The sequence below is a fragment of the Canis lupus genome, chromosome 21 (genome assembly GCF_048164855.1).
Source record: "Canis lupus baileyi chromosome 21, mCanLup2.hap1, whole genome shotgun sequence".
In the NCBI taxonomy this organism is placed as follows: Eukaryota; Metazoa; Chordata; class Mammalia; order Carnivora; family Canidae; genus Canis; species Canis lupus.
In genome coordinates, this window is record NC_132858.1 from 16,639,619 (window position 1) to 16,663,745 (window position 24,127).

Here is a 24,127-nt window from a genome sequence, read left to right on the forward strand (position 1 = left end):
GTTCCTAATGACTCATGTGCTGAGGAACACCAGAGTCAAAGGTGGTGGGAGCCTAAATGTGATTAGGAAACAAAAGAGAGATGATGAATTTGTAACAGAATTTAACCCTGTAGTACTCTATTAAGGCCATTGTAAAAGTTGTCTTTTTTCCTGAATAATCAAAAAGTCTTCAGAGGATTTTCAGCTAAGGAGTGATTTGATCTATCTTTGATTAAACACAGCTATGACTGCTGTGTAAATAATGGATGGCAGATTCTAAGTTTGGAAATTGAAAATGCTGAGGGGATTAATCATGATACATTTGACAAGATTGGATGCATTCAGGGTGGTATGGCCAGACTCACGATACATTTGAGAGACAATAGAGGTTTAATCTAAGACAGGAACAATCAAAGAATAGAAGTGATTAGATTATTAACATATTTTTGAGGAAAATCTTTTTTTTAATTTTTTTTTATTTATTTATGATAGAGAGAGAGAGGCAGAGACATAGGCAGAGGGAGAAGCAGGCTCCATGCACTGGGAGCCCGACGTGGGATTCGATCCCGGGTCTCCAGGATCGTGCCCTGGGCCAAAGGCAGGCGCTAAACCACTGCACCACCCAGGGATCCCATATTTTTGAGGAAAATCTTAATAGTTCTTCATGTTTACGTGGGGTAAAGAGGCATAGAAAAGGAAATCAATGATTAAAAAAGAATAGAAAGACTAGTTCCAAGGCTCATCTTAAGATATACTGAATACTGTTTTCTTCTTTCAATTAATATGACCTTAACTTCCCATTAAAACTAGAAAAAAAAAGCACCAAACCAAACAAAAACAGAGACAAGATATATGAAACAAGCTGTCACAACACTGATAACAGACCACAAAGGACAATTTTCCTGATGGATCAGGAACAAATGAGGTGAGTCCTATGATTGTTCCACCTTCCTGAGAGTTGAAAAAACTAAGTCAAGAATCTAGTAAGATTATGGTAGCTCAATTTTGCAAGACAGAGTGCCTACACTAGGAGAGCTGTACAGAGAAAGAACACTGGATCTCTACAGAGAATCCTCCTCAATTATTCACCAGATTAGCACAAGCAAGAGGAAATCATCCTGGCAAAAGAAAGAATCATCTAAGATGAAAGGCAACAGTATTCTGAACTCAAGCAGAGGTAGAAATTGTGCCAATGTATTGAACAGGGAGTAAAAAATCTCATAGTTTATAAGGCTTTAGGTAGAATACTCAAGAAGATCTTCTTTCAGTACGTGGAATAATTAGCTCTAAATTGCACACTACTCTGGTCCAACCTAAGAAATTATAAAGGCAACATCCAAAAGGATTAAACTATTTCCAACTAATTATATCCTAGAACAAATTTCAGGGACATTTTTTAAAATACAAATTTATCCAATATGCATGAAGAAAAATTCACAATGAATGAAATACATCCTATAATTATCATACATACAAAGAAGCAGGAATACATGTTCCATAGTAAATAAAATAACCAATCAGTGGAAACTTATCAAGAACTGGCACACGTTTGAAATATTAAAGGACAGAGATACCTGGGTGGCTCAGTAGTTAAGCGTCTGCCTTCAGCTCAGGGCGTGATCCTGGAGTCCCAGGATCGAGTCCCATCAGGCTCCCTGCATGGAGCCTGCTTCTCCCTCTGCCTGTGTCTCTGCCCCTCTCCCTGTGTCTCTCATGAATAAATAAATAAAATATTAAAAAAAGAAATATCAAAGGACAAAAATGGTTATTAGAATTGTATATCATATTCTCTAAAAGGTAACTAGGAACTTGGAAGAAATTATAAAAAAAGAATCTCAACTTCTAGAGATGAAAAGCACCATGTTCAAGGTGAAAGATAAATGAGATTGTATTTGCAGGAGATTAAACATTATAGAAGATTAGTGAGTCTATAGATACAGCAATAAAAAGTATCAAAATGAAATGGGGGGGGGGAAGAAGCAAAAACATAAAAGAATTACAATAATCAAGCAGTTTCAAGCAGCCAAGTATGCTCACAACTGGCTTTTCCAAAGAAGAATGTCATTAGACATTAATGACAATAATGTCAAATGTCATTAGAATTATTTGAAGAAAATACAGGTGAAAAATAATCAAACATGATAAAAATTAAAAGACCTCAGATTCAAGATTAACAAACCCCAGATACAAGAAACATAAAGACCATGACCTAAAGGTACCTCATCATCAAATTTCTCAAAGCCAAAACATTAAGCAGTAAAAAAGCAAAGGTGTTTTATGTACAAAGGAACAAAGAATATCAACTCATGATCAGAAGCTCTGCAGGTGAGAAGACAATGGAGCAACATCAGTAAAATATTGAAACAAAAGAACTGCCAACTGAGAATTCTGTACCTGGAAAATTTGGTGATAAAAAACAGGTTAGTGATTGATAGAGGTTAAAGACAAGGGAATGAGGGAAAGGAAGAGGATTTGGCTATGAAGGAACGGCATATGAGAAGTGACCCATTTGGTGGTGAAATAAGCCTGTGTGTTGATTGTTATGCTGATTACACATATGTACATCTGATTAAAATTGTTTGTGTGTGTGTGTGTGTGTGTGTGTATAAACACAAAAATGAGCACATGAAAACCTGGTGACCTGAACAGGCAAAGTATTGTAATATTAGTTTAATGATTAATTAATTAATTTTGCTCCATCTTCTCATAATTCTATAACTATTTCAAAATAATGAGAAGTTGGGACTCCTGGGTGGCTCAGTGGTTGAGCATCTGCCTTTAGCTCAGGGCTTGATCCCAGGGTACCAGGAATGAGTCTCACATCGAGCAAGGAGCCTGCTTCTCCCTCTGCCTGTGCCTCTGCCTCTCTGAGTGTGTCTCTCATGAAAAATAAATAAAATATTTTAAAATAATAATAATAAAGTTAAAGAAATTAAATCCAAGTTTGTCTGAGACATTATGGGGTAGGATGAAGTAAAATGGAAATATTACATAGAAATATATATATATATATATATATACACATACATATGTCAAAACCTATCAAATTTTATACTTTATATGTGTGCAGTTTATTATTTACATATATGCATTTATTTTATAATGATACCTACTTAAGTTGTTTTACTTCTTTACTAAATATGCCAAGAGATCAAACTAAAACCAAGGGAAAAGTCAGTAACAGAAAACATGTTAAGTATTATCCACTAAAGAGAGGCGTCAGGTTGGCTCCATTGGTTAAGTGACCAGCTCTTGATTTTAGCTCAGGTCATGATCTCAGGGTCATGAGATTGAGCCCCATGAAGACTCTACATGCAGCATGGGGTCTGCATGAGATTATCTCTCTCCCTCACCTCTGCTTCTTTCCTGATCATTTACTCCCTCTAAATAAATAAATAAAATATTTTTAAAAAGTATTATCTAGTTAACAAGAGAGAACATAATGCAGGCTCCTATCATAGAAGTGAAGATCCAAGAACCTCATATATTTGCTACAGAAAGAGGATATTAGTACTGTAGAACCAATCTGGAAAACTTAAAAAATTTAAAAAATTGTTTTCTCCTTCAAAGCAATCTTTCTGCTTGTGGGTGCTTATATGTGGTCATATGCGTACACGTAGGTGCATCTATATGCACATTAACAAACACATGCACACATGCACACGCATCCAGAGACAGATATGTGACATGTATACCATAGATAATTTTGTTTCCAACATATTAACATAGCAAGTCAGGGCTTTTCATGGAACTCCATGCTGCTGATAACCAAGGTTGGAGACAAGAAAATACCAACAAAGAATAGATCCATAAAATTCATTATGTATTATTGACTATAAATAGGAAAGAAGCAAAAAGAAACACAGCATGAAAACATCACGTGTAATGTGGCTTAAAATGCAACAACATAATTTATAGCAAAATAACATAGCAAAACATATGCATATAAAATATTATATTTTTGCAGAATATATTAATATTGTAAGATATTCGTCAAGTACAGTAGAGCAGGTGACAAGGGAGAAAAAAAGAATTGGAGTGGGTATTAGGCATTATGGAAAAACAAGAAATATTGAACTCTAATACAGACAAATAAAATTCAAGGGAAAACCTAAAATAGATGATGAGAATTTACTGTGAAAAAAAAATGAGAAGAGTAACTAATTTCTCACTATATAGTCAAAATAAAGGAGAAGACATAGCATCTTATATTCACAAAATCTTATTACTTTTAGTTTATTCATTTATTTTTTTAAGATTTTATTTATTTATTCGAGATTGGGGTGGGAGGAGCAAAGGGAGAGGGACAAGCAGACTATGCACTGAGCACTGGGCCACCAAGGGGCTCGATTTCAGGATCCTGAGACCAAGAGTTGGATGCTTCACTGACTGAGCCACCCAGATGCCCCTCATTTAATCATTTGAATAATGCAATGAGACGGCATTTAAAAATGACTCTATGTGTCATCTGAGGAGTCCATTTTGTCATCTGTCTAAGGAGACCATTGTACACCTGGGGAATACTGGCAGTTTGGTGTATAGATAAGGCATATTAATCCATTTCCTTATACGTTTGTTTTGGTAAAGGTGCTTCAGAGAAACAAAACCAAAATGAAGTGATTATATATATAATATAATATATATTATATATACCATCTGTAAACTATTTTAATATAAATTATCAGTACATATATATAATGTACTATAATATACATATATATAATTATATAATATATATAATTATATAATAATATAATAATATACATGTTATATATAACATGATAAAATAGATTTGAGAGACAGAGGGAGAGATTTTGAGAAATCAATATGTATGATTGTTGGGAATGACAAGGAGCTTAGCATTGCAAAAGCTAATACTCCAGTCTTGAGTACAAAAGGGGGAAACTAAGGTAAATTTTCTATATTTCAGTCTGGAGCCTAATTTCTTTTTCTTTTTTTTTTAAATCAGCTTTTTTTTTTTTTTTAGATTTTATTTATTTACTCATGAGAGACACAGAGAGAGAGAGAGAGAAAGAGAGAGGCAGAGACACAGGCAGAGGGAGAAGCAGGCTCCATGAAGGGAGCCCAACATGGGACTCGATCCCAGGTCTCCAGGATCATGCCCTGGGCCGAAGGCAGGTGCTAAACCGCTGAGCCACCCAGGTTGCCCTGGAGCCTAATTCTTTGTCTTTAGGAGACCTCATCTTTTGTAAGGCTTTCAACTGATTAGATGAGGCCCACCGACATTCCAGAAGTTACATGGCTATGCTCAAAGACCATTAATTTGAATCTTAATCATATGTAAAAAATATCTTTATGACAACATCTGAACTAGTTTTTGACTAAACAGGTGGGCACCGTAGCCTAGTCAAGTGGACACATAAAATTAACCATCAAAGCAAGGAGAAAAAGAATTAATCAAGAGTAAGATGTATGAAGGTAGTACACAAACTAATAAAAAAAATCTAACTCATTGGTGAATACAAATTGTCCTAGAGAATTAATAAACACCATCTTTTGCATTCTCTTAAGCTTTCAGATGCCTCAGGGATGATCAAGCAATTGCTTGGCATATCCTCAGGGAGAGTCTCAGAGGGTGAGCAAGAGTCCGTAAATTAATCTCACATCACCATATCATGAAGCATCGTGGGGAAGCCAAGACAGAGGTTTCATCACAGGTAAACAGATATTTCATGTGGTCCTGTATTATACCCATATCCACATACTTTCGCTGACAGTTGCAAGGTAACACTTTCATTCCATGTCAAGGCATAGAAAACTATTAGGATTTCTGATTCATTTCTGCATTCTCCTGGTGATAATGCATGACACAGTAAGAGTGCTCTCCTTTCTCTTCACATTATTTGTTCAAGTAATGCTTATTAGCATGTTTGAAATGTCAGGGCCATATTGCTTATGTAAATATATGTTTCATGTAAATACTTGATCATATAAATAATACAGACCAAACGAAGCGACCATAAAGCCTAACTAAAGAGTAAGGAATAAAAAAAAAACAAAAAGTATGAAAGAATTATGAAACTGTTGCTATTCAGGTGTGTGTCTAATATCTAAAAACCTCATTTAGTGACTAGATTCTTCTCATTCCCTTCTCAAAAACATTGTGATGGTTATTTAAATCAACTTATAAAGATAAATTTTTAAAAAAGATTTTATTTATTTGACAGAGAGAGGGAGAGCACAAGCAAAGAGAATAGTAGGCAGAGGGAGAGGGAGAAGCAGGTTCCCCACAGAGCGGGGAGCCCAATGTGGGGCTTGATCCCAGGACACTGGGATCATGACCTGAGTGGAAGGCAGCTGCTTAACCATCTGAGCCACCCAGGTGCCACAAAGTAATTTTTTTTCTAATTAATAATGAGCAAAAGGAGAAATTTCACCTCGTGCTGAGTTGTGAAAAACAATATTTGGAGGTGAGGAGACGTTTAAGTACCCTGTTTTATAGTAATGGTACAATGTACAACATGTTCAATTTCCAGTGGAATCTGACAGCACGGATAATTTTCACAAAAAGTAGAACTTTAAATAACAATGATCTGATCATCAAAACAGATAGAAACTACAAAAAAGCAATTTGAAGCTTTTCCCAGTTGATGTCTCAAACTGGTGAGAGAACGCCCTTCTCTCTGCTTAGCTTACGCAAAATCAGAAGACAAAGTCTTTTTTTTTTTCTTTTGCCTTTCATCATTGCACCTCAACATTATTCACATTGTTTCTTCTGTTCGCTTAAAACAGTTTTTCTTAATATCAGGATTTCTGACAAAAGAATGTATGTACTTGGGTATCCGGTTATTTATTAGAAGCTCACAATCTTATCAGCAATGCCCTATATGAGGTGAGTGTATTTTCTAGAAAAAAATGTTTATAATTTAATGTTAACAATGCTGTATTTTTCTGTAATGTTCATATAGCTCACTCCTAGACTCCTGACACTTCTATTTTACTTGTATTCAGGATAAAACAAGACCAGATAATATAACATGAAAGCTATCTACTATGCTGATTATCAATTCAGAATAGGTTTTCCAACAAACCTGGATGGCAAAACACAATCTAACGGTGCTCAATGAGTTCATTCTCATGGGAATCACAGACAAACCTGAGCTGCAGGCTCCACTATTTGGGCTCTTCCTCATCATCTATTTGATCTCAGTGGTGGGCAACCTGGGCATGATTGTCCTCACCAAGGTGGACGCCAGACTACAAACACCCATGTACTTCTTCCTCAGACACCTGGCCTTCACTGATCTGGGTTATTCAACAACTATAGGACCAAAAATGTTAGTAAGTTTTTTTTTGGAAGAAAACACAATTTCTTATTATTTATGTGCCACACAGGGAGCTTTCTACATGATCTTCATCATTAGTGAACTTTTTATTCTAACTGCTATGTCCTACGACCGCTACATGGCCATCTGTAACCCTCTGCTCTACCCCGTCATCATGTCACAGAAGGTGTGTCAGGTGCTGGTGGCAATCCCTTATCTCTATAGCATATTTGTTTCACTTTTTGTCACCGTAAAGATCTTTAGTTCATTCTTCTGTGGCTACAATGTTGTCAATCATTTCTACTGTGACTGTCTCCCCTTGTTATCTTTGCTCTGCTCAAATACACATGAAATTGAATTGATGATTTTGATTTTCTCAGTTTTTGATGTGATTTCATCCCTTCTGATAGTTCTTGTGTCTTACCTGCTGATCCTGGTAGCCATCGTCAGGATGAATTCAGCTGAGGGTAGGCTCAAGGCTTTTTCCACCTGTGGGTCCCACCTGACAGTGGCCACAGTGTTCTATGGGACTTTGATATTTATGTATGTGCAACCTGAGTCCAGCCATTCCTTTGACACTGATAAAGTGGCGTCCATATTTTACACCCTTATAATCCCCATGCTGAATCCCTTGATCTATAGCTTGAGGAACAAAGATGTAAAGTATGCTCTACATAGGATATGGAAAAAAATATGCAATACCTTTTCTTAAGTTTATTGTATACTATGCGGTTCCTATGAATTAAACAATCAACATTAAACATTTCTCTATGTTTCTTTAGAGGGAAAAGCAAGGATAAATAAGTTCGATGTATATCTAGAGATTTGCTTCTATGTACTATTCATATTTCAAAGTACTCTGAATACATTGTGCATAAGCAATAAATATATTTTTCCTTCCTGAGGGAAAGAGACAAGTTATAGGCATAATAACTGGGGCTTGTGTTAGTACTGGAGAATGGGTTAGGAGACTATAAGCTATAACACCAAGGAAGTAGTGTGGATATGCTGTGTGGGAGTAAAGAAGAATACTTGGTACAGAAAGAGAGTAAAAATGACTCATGTTATTATCAACTATCAGAATAAACATTCCAATGTCTATGTATTATGTGTATAGCTGTGATTTTTAGTAAGAACATTCTTTCTGTTTAGCCTATGTAGGTTTCTATGGGTTGTCTAAGTCACACTTGATGGGATGCCTGGTGGTTCAGCAGTTGAGTGTCTGTCTGCCTTTGGCTCAGGTCGTGATTCTGGGGTCCTGGGATCGAGTCCCACATCAGTCTCCTTGCAAGAAGCCTACATCTCCCTCTGTCTCTGTCTGTGTGTGTGTGTCTCTCATGAATAAATAAATAAAATCTTAAAATGAAATAAAAACACACTTGATCATAGTTTTAAGGAGGTTCAGTGTATTGTACTAGCTTTAAGTCATCAGTCATCTGAATTTGCTCAAATATCTCCATTCCACAGGGAGGTTTTTGTGTCCCAGTCTTTCCTCATGAGTGCTATTACATAGGAGCTCTAGAGACTCTATCAACTACACACACTTGGCATTTCAACAATCCAGAAATCACCACAGCATCTAATTTTGTCTTAATACATCCATTGTGTCTAACAGCAGATAGAACTAGTGAATTAAGTTTCACATAGTCTGTCATAGATGTTTCCATGTTTTTTAATTTTTCCTACCAGCTGGATCTTGATTCTTAAATGCTTGTTTTTGTCCAATGGTGTTACTCTCTGAAAAACAAAGATAAGTTTTGAGTAAAAGTCACAGTCTAGTAGTTTTTGTATGCTTACATACAAGGCCTACTCTATCATAAATGAGGGTGTTGTCTTTCATTTCGTCAACTTTCCACAAATTTGGTTCAAATTAGTATATACTCCATTTCTATTAGGATACATTGATAACATTGGATACAATAAATACATTGATTTGTTGATCCTGTCTGGAGAAAACAAAAGATGATTCTGTGATTTAAACAGTGAACATGTGATATGATATGTAGTAATTTATATACTTGGTGTGGTTTTTGGACATACTTCCTACATAACCCTCCCTAAATCCCCTTATATTTTTATTTTTATTATTTTTTAACATTCAATAAACTTTTTCACATTATGGAGAAGACTATTTTCTGAGTCCACTCTCATAGAATAAAATTTCTGTGAAGTCAATAAAATTCTATTAAAAATAATTCATAAGAATATATATACAAATTTATGTATAGGCATATGAGGACAAATATTAATAGTGCCTTTCTGGTTTATTTTTTAAGTATTGAGAAAAATTATGTACCTTAGTATGAGCTATGCATATATAAATATAAGAAAACACTGTTTCTTAGATTATATATATTGGACAGAGTTACAGTGAAGTGTGGATAATATATGGATTTGAAAAAACAAACTGTGAGTAAACAGAACACAATATTGTACTCCTATAATAAATATTGGAGTGTCTTTGATTAACCCACAGGCTATAAGCCAAAAAGAGAAAAACTATATATTAAGATTTATAAATTTTGATAATGTATTTCATTCACTTAAAAAATTATTTGTATTTCCTTGTTAAGTAGATACATAAAGGTATTATATTTTTCATAGAATATAATAATTTAAAATAAAAAACTGCTACTAACATAAAAACTTGTTCAGCATTATCATTAATGAATTTCATTTTAAATGTCAGTGAGAACAATATATGTCGAGAATAATATCTAGCTGTTGGTGAGTAAGTGGAAAAGTTAAAACTTTCACACATTGCTGGTGGAAAATTAAAATGGTATAGATATTTATTTTTAAAATATTTTATTTATTTATTTATTTATTTATTTATTTATTTATTTATTTATTAGAAAGAGAGAGAGAGAGACAAGCAAGGGGGAAGGGCAGAGGGAGAAGCAGAGTCCCTGCTGAGCAGAGAGCCCAATACTAGACTTGATCCCAGGACCCTGAGATCATGACCTGGCCAGAAAGCAGACAGGCAGATGCTTAACTGACTGAGCCCCCCAGGCACCCAAAATAGTATAAATATTTTAAAAATATTCATGTCTGAAAAATTAAACAAGAATCCAACATATTTAGGCATTCCACTGCCATGTATTTACCCAAGAAAAAGAGCACATTCCATTGAAAGTATGCGTATGTGAACATCCATAGAAGCCTTACTTATAATAGACACTGGAAATAGCTCAAATGTCCTTCCACTTGAGAATGATTAAACAAATTATGGAATATCCAAGCAAGTGAATATGATTCAGCTATAAAAAGTAATAATTCACAAACACAAAAATATGGATGTCTCTCAAAATTATTAGGTAGAATAAGGGACATTGGACTTAAAAGGGTCAACAATCTAACATTAAGTTTTTTAAAAATCTAAAATTCAAACTCATCCATAGTTACAGAGAACAGATCAAAGATGAAATCCTAGCAAGCACAAGGAAATGGCCTAAGAGAAATACAGCTTGAAAAGGAAGAAGTAGGACTGTCCCTAGAGCAAATGGCATGTTATCTAGTAGAAAACCTCAAGGAATGCCCCCATGAATGTGAGTTCAGCAAGATGACAGGATACAAGATCAATGCACAGATATTTTGTAGAAAACAAAATTTTAAAAAATACCATTTATAATCGGACAAATATAATGAAATACTTAGAACAGAACTCAGAAAGCATGTGCAGGGTCTTTATGCTGAAAAATATGCTGATTAAAGAATTCAAAGGAGATCTGAATAAATTGCAGGACATACTGAGTTCAAAGACTAGTAGACTCAGTATACTAATGATACCAATTCTTACCAAACTGTTTTATATGTAATGCAAATCAAAACAAAATTCTAACAAGATATTTTATAGATATAGATGAGTTTATGTCAAAATATTTAGAAAAGATAAAGGACTTAGCATAGCTAAAAGTACATGTAATAATGTCAAATAACATGGAGGGAAGCAATCTATGCCATGTTAAGACTTTCCATGTAAATATAATAATCAAAATTGTGTGACCTTGATGGTAGAAAAAAGACATATAAAGCAATGGAACAGAATAGAGAACTCAGAGATAGACTTCCACAAAAATTACAACTAATTTTTCATGAAGGTACAAAGCTAATTCAATAGAAGAAGGATAACCTTTAAAAATCATTCTGGAATCTTTTAATGTCCTCAGACAAAAACAAATTATGTTGACCTAAATCTTATACAAAATATACCCCAAAATATATAACAACTTTAAAGCAAGACTATGAAATGCTTAGACAAAAATACATATACATAACTACATATTGATAAATTAGACTTCATCAAAATTAAAACAACCTGCTAATCACATTCTTGGAAATGATTCCAAAGGAATCAAAATGCATGTTCACACAATCATCTTAAGGTAATGTTTATAGAATCTTTATTTATAATGGTTGAAAACTAGAAAGAATCCAAATGGCTTTCAAAGACTAAATGGTTTATATTTGCAATGCTGTGGATGGAACTGGAGGGTATCATGCTAAGTGAAAGAAGTCAATGTTTTGCAATCATATGAGAAATATCATACAATTTCACTCATGTGGAATATAAGAAACAAAATAGAGGATCATAGGTGAAAGGAAGGAAAAATAAAATAAGATGAAATCAGAGAGGGAGACAAACCATAAGAGACTCTTAAGTATAAGAAAGAAACTGAGAGTTGCTGGAGGGGAGGTGGATGGGAGGATGAGGTCACTGGGTAATGGGCATTAAGAAAGGCACTTTATAGAATGAGCACTGGGCATTATATGCAACTGATGAATCCCAGAACTCTACCTCAGAAACTAATAATACACTATATATTAATTAGTTGAATCTAAATAAAATATAGTTTTTAAATTACTAAGTGGTTTAACAAATTTTACTATCAATACTATGGAATACTATTCAGCCACCTTAAAGAACAAATGATATATACACACTAAAACAGGGATGGGGGGCAGCCCCGGTGGCTCAGCGGTTTAGTGCCGCCTTTAGCCCAGGGCCTGATCCTGGAGACCGGGGATCGAGTCCCACGTTGGGCTCCCTGCATGGAGCCTGCTCCTCCCTCTGCCTGTGTCTCTGCCTCTCTCTCTCTCTCTCTCTCATGAATGAATAAATAAAATCTTAAAAAAAAAATAAAATAAAACAGAGATGGGTCTCAAAAGAGTGAAGTTAAGTGGAAAAAGCCTATCCCAAAAGATTATAAATTATTCACTATTTATAAAACATTGTTCAAATGACAAAATTGTAGTAATGGAAGAAAATATTAGCAGTTACCAATGGTTAGAAACAGTTGCCTGAGAGGTAGGGAGATGGAGTGGCTTTGAAGGGGTAACAGAGAGAACTTTGTGGAGATGGAATAGCTCTGCTGTTTGACTGTGGTGGTGGTTACAATATCAACCTGTGATAAAATTCAGAGCAGTGAATGTACACAAATACATGAAAGAATAACCCCAAACTGGTGAAATTTGAACAAAATATGTGTGTTATACCAATGTCAGTTTCCTGGTTGTGAAATCATACTATAGTGTTGTAAGATGTTATTATTGGGTCAGAAGATCTGAGTGAAGATCACATGGGATCATTCTCCAGTCTTTTTTGCAACTTTCTATTACTTTATAATTATTTGAATATAAAAAAGTTTTTTGTAAATGGCAAATTAAAGTTGTCTTGATCAGGTAAGAGGCAGGAAGGATAGAATGGAGTTAAAATGTATAAACACCAAGACACTTTTGGAGTGATGGATATGTTTGTTATCTTGCTGGTTTTCACATTTCCATAGGTATACACATATGTCAAAATATCAACATAAAAGTGACAATAGAAACAGACTAATAATGTTTGTTGTTGGGTAACTTGGAAAGAAAACGGGAGAAGCAGTATAATAAATTATATGAAAGATACTTATAATACTGTAAATGCACAATTAATAAGAAAGGTATAATTTGTGCACCTGATATGAAAGGAAAGATCCAAGATAAGTCTTGCATTTATTTATTTGTTTGTTTTTATTTCTTTAAGATTTTATTTATTCATGAGAAACAGAGAGAGAAAAAGATAGATAGAGATTGAGAGACAGAGACACAGGCAGACAGAGAAGCAGGATCCATGCAGGAAGCCCGACATGGGACTCAATCCCAGGTCTCAAGGATCAAAGGTGGCACTAAACCGCTGAGCCACCTGGGCTGCCCTGTTTGTCTGTTTTTAAATAGGCTACAAGCACAGGTGCATCTCACAACCCTCAGATCAAGACTTCAGCTGAGAGACACCTGAGTGGCTCAGTGGTTGAGTGCCTGCCTTTGGCTCATGGAGTGATCCTGTTGTCCTGGGATTGAGTCCCATATCAGGTTCCCCACAGGGAGACTACTTCTCCTTCTGCCTATGTCTCTGCCTTTCTCTCTGTGTCTCTCATGAATAAATAAATAAAATCTTAAAAAAAAATACTTCAGCTGAGATCAAAAGTTGAATGCTTAGCTGACTGAGCCTCCCAGGCATCCCTCTTGCATTTATTCATAGAAGAGTATGTTGGGATAATACATATGAAACATTTGGGGAAATTAATGAGTATAGTTTATCCCTTATTAAGAATACATCTATATAATATTTAATTTTTATTTTTTATATATAATTTTTAAGGGGTGAAACTCAGGGGTGTTCATTGAGGCACTACCCTGTACTGTTGGTGATAAGTAAGAGTTGGAGATAAAATGTTTATTAAAAAACATTAAGTGAAATTTGTTAAATATATATCATGGTTTATAACACAGAAAGAAGCAACACATGTCGTATCATCTTTACACAAGTAAAGTGACTTAAATGCAACGATGAAACTTATAGAAAAATAACACAAATACATAGTTATATATATGTAAAATATATTTTTGCAAGGACAAATTGATCATATAAGCATATATCAAGTACAACGGAGCATGTTTCAAGGTGGGAGAGAAAAATTGGACTGGAGTTGGACAGAAGGAATAAATAAAATTCTGCAATGTGAAAGTAAGGAGAAAAAGCAAAATGAAAAAAGCAACAGTGGAAACCATGTCGGTGATGGCAAGTCACTATGCGATGAGAATAATGTCTAGCTAATTTCTACCTTAGAAGGAGGAATAACAATGAAAACAAAAATGAAAATAAAAGAAATAACACATATTTACATAATACATAATTTTTATTCTGTTTATAATTTTAAAATAATATAGAACAGAATTAATCATTTCTCTATCATGTCACCCATCCCAGGAGACCACTTGATAAGCCTGACTAAAATACATGACATTTTAATTAAAAGTCCTGTGAAGAAGAGATGAAAAGTTATGTAAGAGTGAAAAATAGCTCTTGTTTCTTTGTTGATCTGCTTAGAATGTCTGTCCATTACCGTGAGTAGGTGTTGAAGTCCCCTACTATTAATGTGTTATTTATTATCTATGTTACTTTTCTTTGGTTATTAATCATTTTATATAATTGGTTGTCCCAAATTAGAAGCATAAACATTTATAATTATTAGGTCTTCTTGTTGGATAGACTCTTTAAGTATGCTATAGTGTTCCTCCTCATCTCTTACTAAAGTCTTTGGTTTAAAATCTGTCTGATATGAGGATTGCTACCCCAGCTTTGTTTTAAGATCCATTTGAAGTTCTCCACCCCCTCATTTTCAGCCCGGAAGTGTCTTTAGTGTCTTTAAAAGGAGTCCCTTATAGACAGCATAAGGTTGGGTCTTGCTTTTTTTTTTTTTTTTTTTTTAATCCAATCTGGTACCTTGTGTCTTTTGATTGAAGCATTCAGTTCATTTACATTCAGAGCAACTATTGAAAGATATGATTTAGTGCCATTGTATTACCTGTAAAGTCCTTTTTTCTGTAGATTGCCTGTTTCTTTCTGGCCTATGTTACTCTTGGGCTCCCTCTTTGCTTACAGGATCCCCTTTAATATTTCCTGCAGGAATGGCTTGGTGATCGCATATTCTTTCAGTTTCTGTCTAGCCTGAAAGCTCTTTATCTCTCTTTCCATTCTGAATAACAGTGCCTTACTGGATAAAATATTCTTTTTTAAGATTTTATTTATTTATTCATTTATTCACACAGAGAGAGAGAGAGAGAGAGAGAGAGGCAGAGGGAGAAGCAGGCTCCATGCAAGGACCCCAATGTGAGACTCCATCTCAGGTCTCCAGGGTCACACCCTGGGCTGCAGGCGGCGCTAAACCTCTGTGCCACCGGGGCTGCCCTGGATAAAATATTCTTGGTTGCCTGTTTTTCTCATTTAGTACCCTGAGCATATCATGCCAACTCTTTCTGACCTGCCAGGTGTCTATGGATAAGTCTACAGTTAGTCTAATATTTCTTGCTGTATATGTTAGGAATCTCTTGTCTCAAGCTGCTTTCAGGATTTTCTCTTTATTTCTGAAATTTGCAAGCTTCACTACTATATGTTGAGGTATTGATCTATTCTTATTGATTTTGGGAGAGGTCCTCTGTACCTCTTAGACTTAAATGTCTCTTTCCTTCCCCAGATTAGGGATGTTCGCAGCTATGATTTCCTCAAATATGCCTTCTGGCCATCCCTCTTTCTCTTCACCCTAAGCACTCCAATAATTCTGATGTTGCTTCTTTTCTGGTATCATTGATTTCTCAAAGCCTCTCCTTATGGGCTATTAGTTATTTTTCTCTCTTTTCCTCAATTTCCTTCCTTTCCATCAACTAGTCTTCTATGTCACTTACTCTCCCTTCTACCTCATTTACCTGAGGTGTTAGAACATCCAGTTAGGCTGCATCTAAGTTAGAATATATATTTTTTTAATTTTGGCCTGTTTAGATCTCATTTCTGCACTAAGAGATTCTCTAGCATCCTTTATGCTTTTTTCAAGCCCAAACTAATGAATTTATCACAGTTATCCTGAACTCCAACTCTGACATTTTACTTAAATTCATATCAATACATCTATGGCAGAGAGTATTGCTTCTGGTTCTTTCTTTTGTTGTGAATCCCTTCTACTCATTTTGTCCAGAGAAGAATGGATGTATGAGTGAGCAGAATCAAAATATCAACCACGACTAAAGGAAAATACACACTAGACAAATCTGATGAGGTCAGAAAGCAAAACAGAAAAGCAAAAGAAAAAAAAAGGGAGGTGTAGAAGAGAGAATATAAACTCACACGGTGGACAAAAGAGGGTAATGCCCTTGTTCCTGAGTGGAATTTGGTCTCTGTGTTAGAAGACACTAAATTCCAAATTTTAAGAAAGCAAAACATATATATACAAAAAGAAAATTGAATGGAGTGAAAGGAATCCAAAAATGAAGTATATATCAATAAAATGTAAATGTAAAAAAAAGGAAGTTAAAAAAAGATTTAAAAACAAAGACCTGATAAAATAAGAAACTAATTGAAGAGGGGAAAAAAGAAAGAAAAGAAATGGAATTTTTTAAATTGAAAGATAAATAAATCACGAGAAAAAACCCTCAAATTCTATATGCTATTTTCCCCGAGCACTGTGAGGTCTGTTTTAGAGTCTTGTGAGGTCTGTTATTTGCTGTGCACCTGTTCTTCCTGCCTTGCACTGTTGGTAGGAATGCAAGTTAGTGCAGCCACTCTCGAAAACAGTATGGAAGTTCCTCAGGAAGGTAAAAGTAGATACCCCACAACTCAGCAATTGCACTACAGGGTATTTATCCCAAAGATAAAGATGGAGTGAAACAAAGGGTCACCTGCACCCCAATATTCATAACTGCAATATCCACAATAGCCCAACTGTGGAAGGAGCCAAGATGTTCATTGACAGATGAATGAATAAGAAAAATGTGGTCTATATAAACAATGGAATATTACTCACCTATCAGAAAGGATGAATACCCACCATTTGCTTCGTTGTGGATGGAACTGGAGAGTATTATGCTGAGTGTATTAAATCATCCTAGAAAGACAATTACCATATATTTTACTCATATGCGGAATATAAGAAATAGTGCAGAGAACCATAGGGAAGGAGGGAAAACTGAATGGGAAAAAATCAGAGAGGGAGACAAACCAAGAGAGACTCTCTCTTCTTTTAAGATTTTGTTTGTTTATTCATGAGAGACACACAGAGAGAGAGATAGGCAGAGGGAGAAGCAGGCTACACGCAGGGAGCTGGATGTGGGACTCGATCCTGGGTCTTCAGGATCATGCCCAGGGCTGAAGGCAGGCGCTAAACTGCTGAGCCATCCAGGCTGCCCCAAGTGAGACTCTTAACTCTGGGAAACAAAGTGATGGTTGATGAAGGGGAGGTCGGTGGGACATGGGGTAACTGGGTGATGGGAATTAAGGAGGGCGCATGATATGATGAGCACTCGGTGTTATACACAGCTGATGAATTATTGAAAATTACATCTGAAACTAATGGTGCTGTATATTTGCTAATTCAATTTAATTTAAAAATGTGAAAAACAGGAGTGAAATAAATAAATAGGTGAGATAGATGATAGATTGATGATAGATTATACATATGTAATTTATTCACTGGTGAGTCCAAATTTGCCCTGCTTATTAATAGACAACCTCCAGGCTTTTTTTCCATCCTCTCATATGCTTTCGTGAGAATAAATAAATTGCTTGGCATCCCCTGAGGGAGAGTCTCAAAAGGTGAAGAAAAACCATATATTATTCTCAATACGCCATGTTAAGAAACACATATAGGAGTCAAGACAAGGTTTCATTACAGGTAAAAATAACAGAATATTTGTGTAGTACCTTATGCTACCAAATATCCACAAAGTTGTAGTGATGCTTGTAGCATTCCATTTCATGTCCATGGCCACCCTAGCAAAATGTGACATATCTGATTTAGTTTGCTTTGCTTTATAGTAAACATAATGCCTGAGAAAGAACAGAACTTAACTCCTCTGTCCTTGATTTTAAATTTTTTGTATGTTTTCACATGGGATGAGAGAGAGGCCAAATACTCCTGTGCATATTTGAAACTTCATTTTCATATTGTTATAAAATTCTTAGGTTTAATATAAACAGTTTTATCTCAAATGGAAGCCAAAACTGGCAGCAAGTTATGCACAGTGGAAAAACATGCAATTTTTTTTAATTGGCAAAATTAAGAAACTACAGGTATTTTCTCTTATTTTGATGCCATTCTGAATACTTACTTAGTGAATCTAGTCACTTTTCATGATTCTCTAAAAAATAATTTTGGACTTAAGATTATTTAAATAAATGCATGAATATAATTATCACTTGATATCTTTTTAAGGAAAGAAGGGGTTGCCAACTCACAATGAGTTGTGTGTGCAAAGCATGACTTAGATATTAGGAGACCTTTAAGTACCAAGTTTTACAGTAATGGAAGGATGTTCACGATGTTCTTTCCAGCGGGACCTGACTGAAAGCAGGTATAATTATGTCAAAGAATGTAGCTTTAAAAAAATAAATATCAAATATTCAATAGTGATAGTAAACTATGAAACAGCAATTTGATTCTTTTCGTAGAACTCCAAAGCTGGTGAGGGGAAATGCTTTTAACTTTCTTCACCTCATAGAAAAATTGGTACTTAAAAAAATGCTATTTAAAAGTCAGAGAAAGACAAATATGATTTCACTCATATGTGGAATTTAAGAAACAAAACAGATGACCATAGGAGAAGGGAAGGAAATATAAAATAAAAGGAAAATGGAGAGGGTGACAAACCATGAGACTCTTATGTCTAGGAAACAAACTGATGGTTGCTGGAGGGAAGGTGGGCAGGGGCGGGGTAACTGGGCGATGGACATGAAGGAGGGCACTTGATGGAAAGCACTGGGTGTTACATGCAACGGACGAATCACTAACCTCTACCTCTGAAACTAATAATACACTATATGTTAATTAGATTTAATTTAAGTAAAAAAATGTTTTAAATGCAATTTAGAGACCCATGGGTGGCTCATTTGGTTAAGCATCTGACTTTTGATTTAGGCTCAGGTCATGATTTTAGGGTACTGAGATTAAGCCCCACATCTCTCTCCCTTTCACTCTACCCCTATCTCAACTGTCTCTCTCTTCCTTAAAAAAAAGTAAAAACTTAAAAATTAAATAAATAAAAAATTACTAGTAATCTTTATTTCAAAAAAACACTATTTATCTTTTAGCCTTCCATGATTGTAAAGAAAAACAAAACAAATGAAAAAAAAATGAAACAAGCAAAACCCAATATTTATACTGCTTTTTGATTGTATTTACTAAATATTTCTCTATTATTATCTACTGACGCACATTAGCATATTTCTAATATAAGAAAGGTGTATGTCTCACAGGCATATAGCATATCCAAAGGTCACAAACATAAGCAAATTTATAAGTAAGTTAAGTGGAAATTACACATAATTACTTTTTATTTAATGTTGTGGAATTGTATGTTTTTGTCTGCTTATATATATCTCATTCAGAGACTTCTGACTTATAATTTCATTGCAGGCAGTACATTTCCCTTTTTTTTTTTGGAAACAGAAGCATTGATATTCATAATTTTTTAAACCAAAAATAGTGTGCGGCCCGGGTGGCTCAGCGGTTTAAGTGCCGCCTTTGGCCCAGGACATGATCCTGGAGATTCAGGATCGAGTCCGGCATCGGCCTGACTGAATGGACCCTGCTTCTCTCTCTGCCTCTGTGTGTGTGTGTGTGTGTGTGTGTGTGTGTGTGTGTCTCTTGTGAATAAATAAATAAAACCTTTAGAAAAAAATAGTTCTCTTACCTTAAAATGCCATCCATCTCCTACTCTGGCATAATTTTTTTATCTATGGGTTTTTAGGGTATTACATACATTTTCTGTTGTTACATATATTTTTATCTCCATTATGTGCTATATTATAGTTTGAATATATTCCTGTGGGCTTCATATATGGAATGTCAAAGTGCATCCAGGGATTTACATATATCTCATCTTTAGTGTATTTTATTTTGTCTCTATGGTATGGTGTATCACAGTGACTGTCAACTTTCTCTTTTTTCTTTAAAGTATTATGTCTTTTAATTCAAAGGGAATTTTTATGAAACTTCATTGCATGAAACCTCTGCCGGTAGTCTTTTTACCCCCCAATTTCACCACATTCCTGTAGTTTCTTGCTTGATAAAGTGTGTATGATTTGTTACATACAAGTTAGTATATCTCTATTTTAATGAAAATGCCACAAGGGGAAGAATAGTATTTTAAGCAAATCTATATTAAAATAGCTTATATTAAAACATTGTTAAAATAAATAATAAAATTGGAAGATAAGCAATCCAAAGAGTAGCAACATTCTTGTTCAAATTTAGTCATGGAATAGCGAGTGGGGTAGGAACTGGGATGAGTTGCAAATGTTACATCCTGTTTAACAGTTCCTCACTTATTTATACTAGAGCTCCTACAAAGAACTTAAGTCACTGGCCAGAGAATGCATAAGTATGTAAGTAAAGAAAGCAGAAGCATTTCTGATAAGTTATTATCACTATTAAAAAATAAGCAAGCAAGCAAGCAAACAAGCAAAAGCCCATAACGTACTTGATTTTTGAGAACTATTTCCAGGTAACATAAACACATTGAGTTATTGAATCCTCGTTTATCCTACACAAAAACTCTTCAAAGAATAGTCAGTTTTAGAAATGAGAATAAAGAGTTTTAAATAGCTTTCACTTTTTGCCAAAATTAACCCTTTGCATATACTATTAATTAGGATATAGTAGAAACTATATCTCCTGGTATGGTTCACCATATAAATAACTCCCACTATGATCTATTATACTTTTCTTAGACATACACCTGTCAAATACCAGTCAAATATGCTAACATTCCAGGCATAATATTTTTCATAGGACCATGTTTTGAGGAGTAGGTTTTGTGCATTTGGGGAATTTGTGGCTTAAAATTATTATATAATTAACATATGTATTAGGTCATATGACTAATGTATTTTACAAATGTTATTTTGTGATTGTGCCACGTAAATGATAGAATGTGGTTAGATGGGAGATGTATAGATATATTCATTGTTATTAGGTATATTATTGTATTGTTTAACATTTTTTGTTTTTTTAAATTTTATTTAATTGCAATTTGCCAACATATAGTATGGCACCCAGTATTCAGCTCATCACAGATGTTTAACTTTTTTTTGAAGTAGTATATATCTGTTCTACAAATTTAAAGAAAACAAAATAATCAAAAAATAATTTAAAATACAATTTGAAGTAGACAAAAATTTCAAATAGATAAAATGTTTTAGATTATAAAGTTCTTTAAAATCGGAGATTCTATAATTTTAATAGATACTCAATAAAGTTTTTTTAATTGAGACAAATGAAGAATAGTAAAATAATAACCCTTATATATAAGTCCTAAATATTTACTTGTTTTTTAATTTTTTCTTTAACATCCCTATCTATCATCTATCTATCTATCATCTATCTATCTATCTATCTATCTATCATCATCTATCTAACTATATCATCAGAGGTTCTTAACTTTGTTACTATTGCTGGTCTTGGATGAATATTGTACTGGAAATAGTAATGATATTTTATAATTACTAGTACATAGAGAGAGAGAGTATATCTATAGTAATATATCCAGTACAAATAATTACAGTACAATTATTTGTACTGGATATAGTAAAATATTTGTACTGTAAAATTATTGTACTGTAATTATTTGTACTGGATACAGTAAAATATTTAGCAGCTTAACAAGTGTTTAACCATTAGAAGTCAGTAGCATCCCAACTCCCAGGTGTGATAACCAGAGTGTCTCCAGACATTGAAGAATATTCTTTCTGGGCTAAAATGGCTCCAATTGAGAACTATTCATCTACTTCCATTTCTCTTTCTTTCCCTATGTATGTATAGTAGTCTTTGATGGAAATGAGTTTGTCTTCAAATATCCTTAAAAGGAAAGCTTGGATGTATCTTATTTATACTAGTTTGCCATACTAAACATTTCCCAGCATTTAATGCATGAAATCTATTGATTATGATGATGTATCTATCCAGAATAGATTTTTAAATAAACCTGGATGGAAAAACACAATCTGACCATGCTTAATGAATTCATTCTCATGGGAATCACACATCGTCCTGAGCTGCAGGCTCCATTATTTGGGCTCTTCTTTATCATCTATTTGATCTCCGTGGTGGGCAACCTGGGCATGATCATCCTCACCAAAGTGGATGCCAGACTACAAACACCCATGTACTTCTTCCTCAAACACCTGGCTTTTACTGACCTTGGTTATTCAACAACCGTGGGACCCAAAATGTTAGTAAATTTTATTGTGGATAAAAGTACAATCTCCTATTACTTTTGTGCTATGCAACTAGCTTTCTTTCTTGTGTTTATTATCAGTGAACTTTTCATTCTGTCAGCTATGTCCTATGACCGCTATGTAGCCATCTGTAACCCTCTGCTCTACCCCCTCATCATGTCACAGAGGGTCTGTCAGGTGCTGGTGGCAATCCCTTATCTCTACAGCACATTGGTGTCTCTTCTAGTCACCATAAAGATTTTTAGTTCATTCTTCTGTGGCTACAATGTTGTAAATCATTTCTACTGTGACTGTCTCCCCTTGTTATCTTTGCTCTGCTCAAATACACATGAAATTGAGTTGATGATTTTGATTTTCTCAGTTTTTGATGTCAGTTCATCCCTTCTGATAATTCTTGTGTCTTACCTGCTGATCCTGGTAGCCATTGTCAGGATGAATTCAGCTAAGGGTAGGCTCAAGGCTTTTTCCACCTGTGGATCCCACCTGACAGTGGCCACAGTGTTCTATGGGACTTTGATATTTATGTATGTGCAACCTGAGTCCAGCCATTCCTTTGACACTGATAAAGTGGCGTCCATATTTTACACCCTCGTTATCCCCATGCTGAATCCCTTGATCTATAGCTTGAGGAACAAAGATGTAAAATATGCAGTGCAAACAATGTGGAAAAAACTATGCAATAATTTTTCTTAAAGCTGACATAAAATATGATCCCCCAAAATTAGGTTATGGGCTTCAAAATTTGTTCTGTATGTCTCTAGAAGGAATAATAGCAAACACAAGTGAGTTCAATATACACTTAGAGGTTATCTAAGTGCCAGTCACACTTCTATGTGCTGTAAATACATTAGTATACAAAACAGTAAAAATATTTTCTTTTTTTATGGGAAGGAGATATATTATAAAAATAATAATAATTAGGTACAATTTATAGGACAGTAGAATTGGTTAAGACACCATAAACCATAAGAGTAAGTAGGAGAGTCTTACTACTAAGACTCTTACTAAGGGTCATGAGGAAGAATAGAAGGCACAAAAAGGGAGTTCAAATGATTCTTACGTTATTCTCAATTAATAGATTAAATCTCCCAGTGTCTGTGTGTTTGTGTTTGTGTGTATTTCTGTGAGCTCATTTTTCACTTTTAGCCTTTGTACTCTTCTTATTGGAATATGTTGAAATCAAACTGACTGTGATTTCAAGAAGGCTCAGTGTAGCACTATGGTTGGAAATCATCTGTCATGTGAATTTGTTCAAATATTCCAGTACCCTGTGGGTGATCTCAGGGTGCAGCTCTTCTCATCAGTGAGTTGCTTCCATATAGGAGCCCTAGAAAGCCTATTAACTCAACATATATAGCAATTCAGTAACTTACAAGATCAGTGTAACATCTCTTTTGTCTTAATCAGTCCATTTCCCTATACCAGGGGAAATACAAATTAAGAGAGATTTTCTTGATTATAGTTAACAGTACTTCCATTATATACTTTAAAGTTGCTAAGACAGTAAATCTTATATGTTCTCATCACAAAAAAAATGGTACTTATGAAACATGATGGAGACATTAGCTAATGCTAAAGTGTAATCATATTGCAGTAC

The 24,127-nt window shown here is 34.6% G+C and overlaps 2 protein-coding genes across 2 annotated transcripts; both read left to right on the top strand.

The window, feature by feature from the left end:
• Positions 1 to 6,955: 6,955 nt before the first annotated feature.
• Positions 6,956 to 7,977, top strand: LOC140613409 (olfactory receptor 8K3-like). The gene has a single exon (XM_072791936.1). The coding sequence runs from the start codon at positions 7,036 to 7,038 to the stop codon at positions 7,975 to 7,977; it is 942 nt and encodes a 313-aa protein (XP_072648037.1). The 5' UTR covers positions 6,956 to 7,035.
• A 14,304-nt stretch (positions 7,978 to 22,281) lies between these two features.
• On the top strand, positions 22,282 to 23,223 carry LOC140613410 (olfactory receptor 8K3-like). Its single transcript, XM_072791937.1, has one exon. The coding sequence runs from the start codon at positions 22,282 to 22,284 to the stop codon at positions 23,221 to 23,223; it is 942 nt and encodes a 313-aa protein (XP_072648038.1).
• The last annotated feature ends 904 nt before the right edge of the window (positions 23,224 to 24,127 follow it).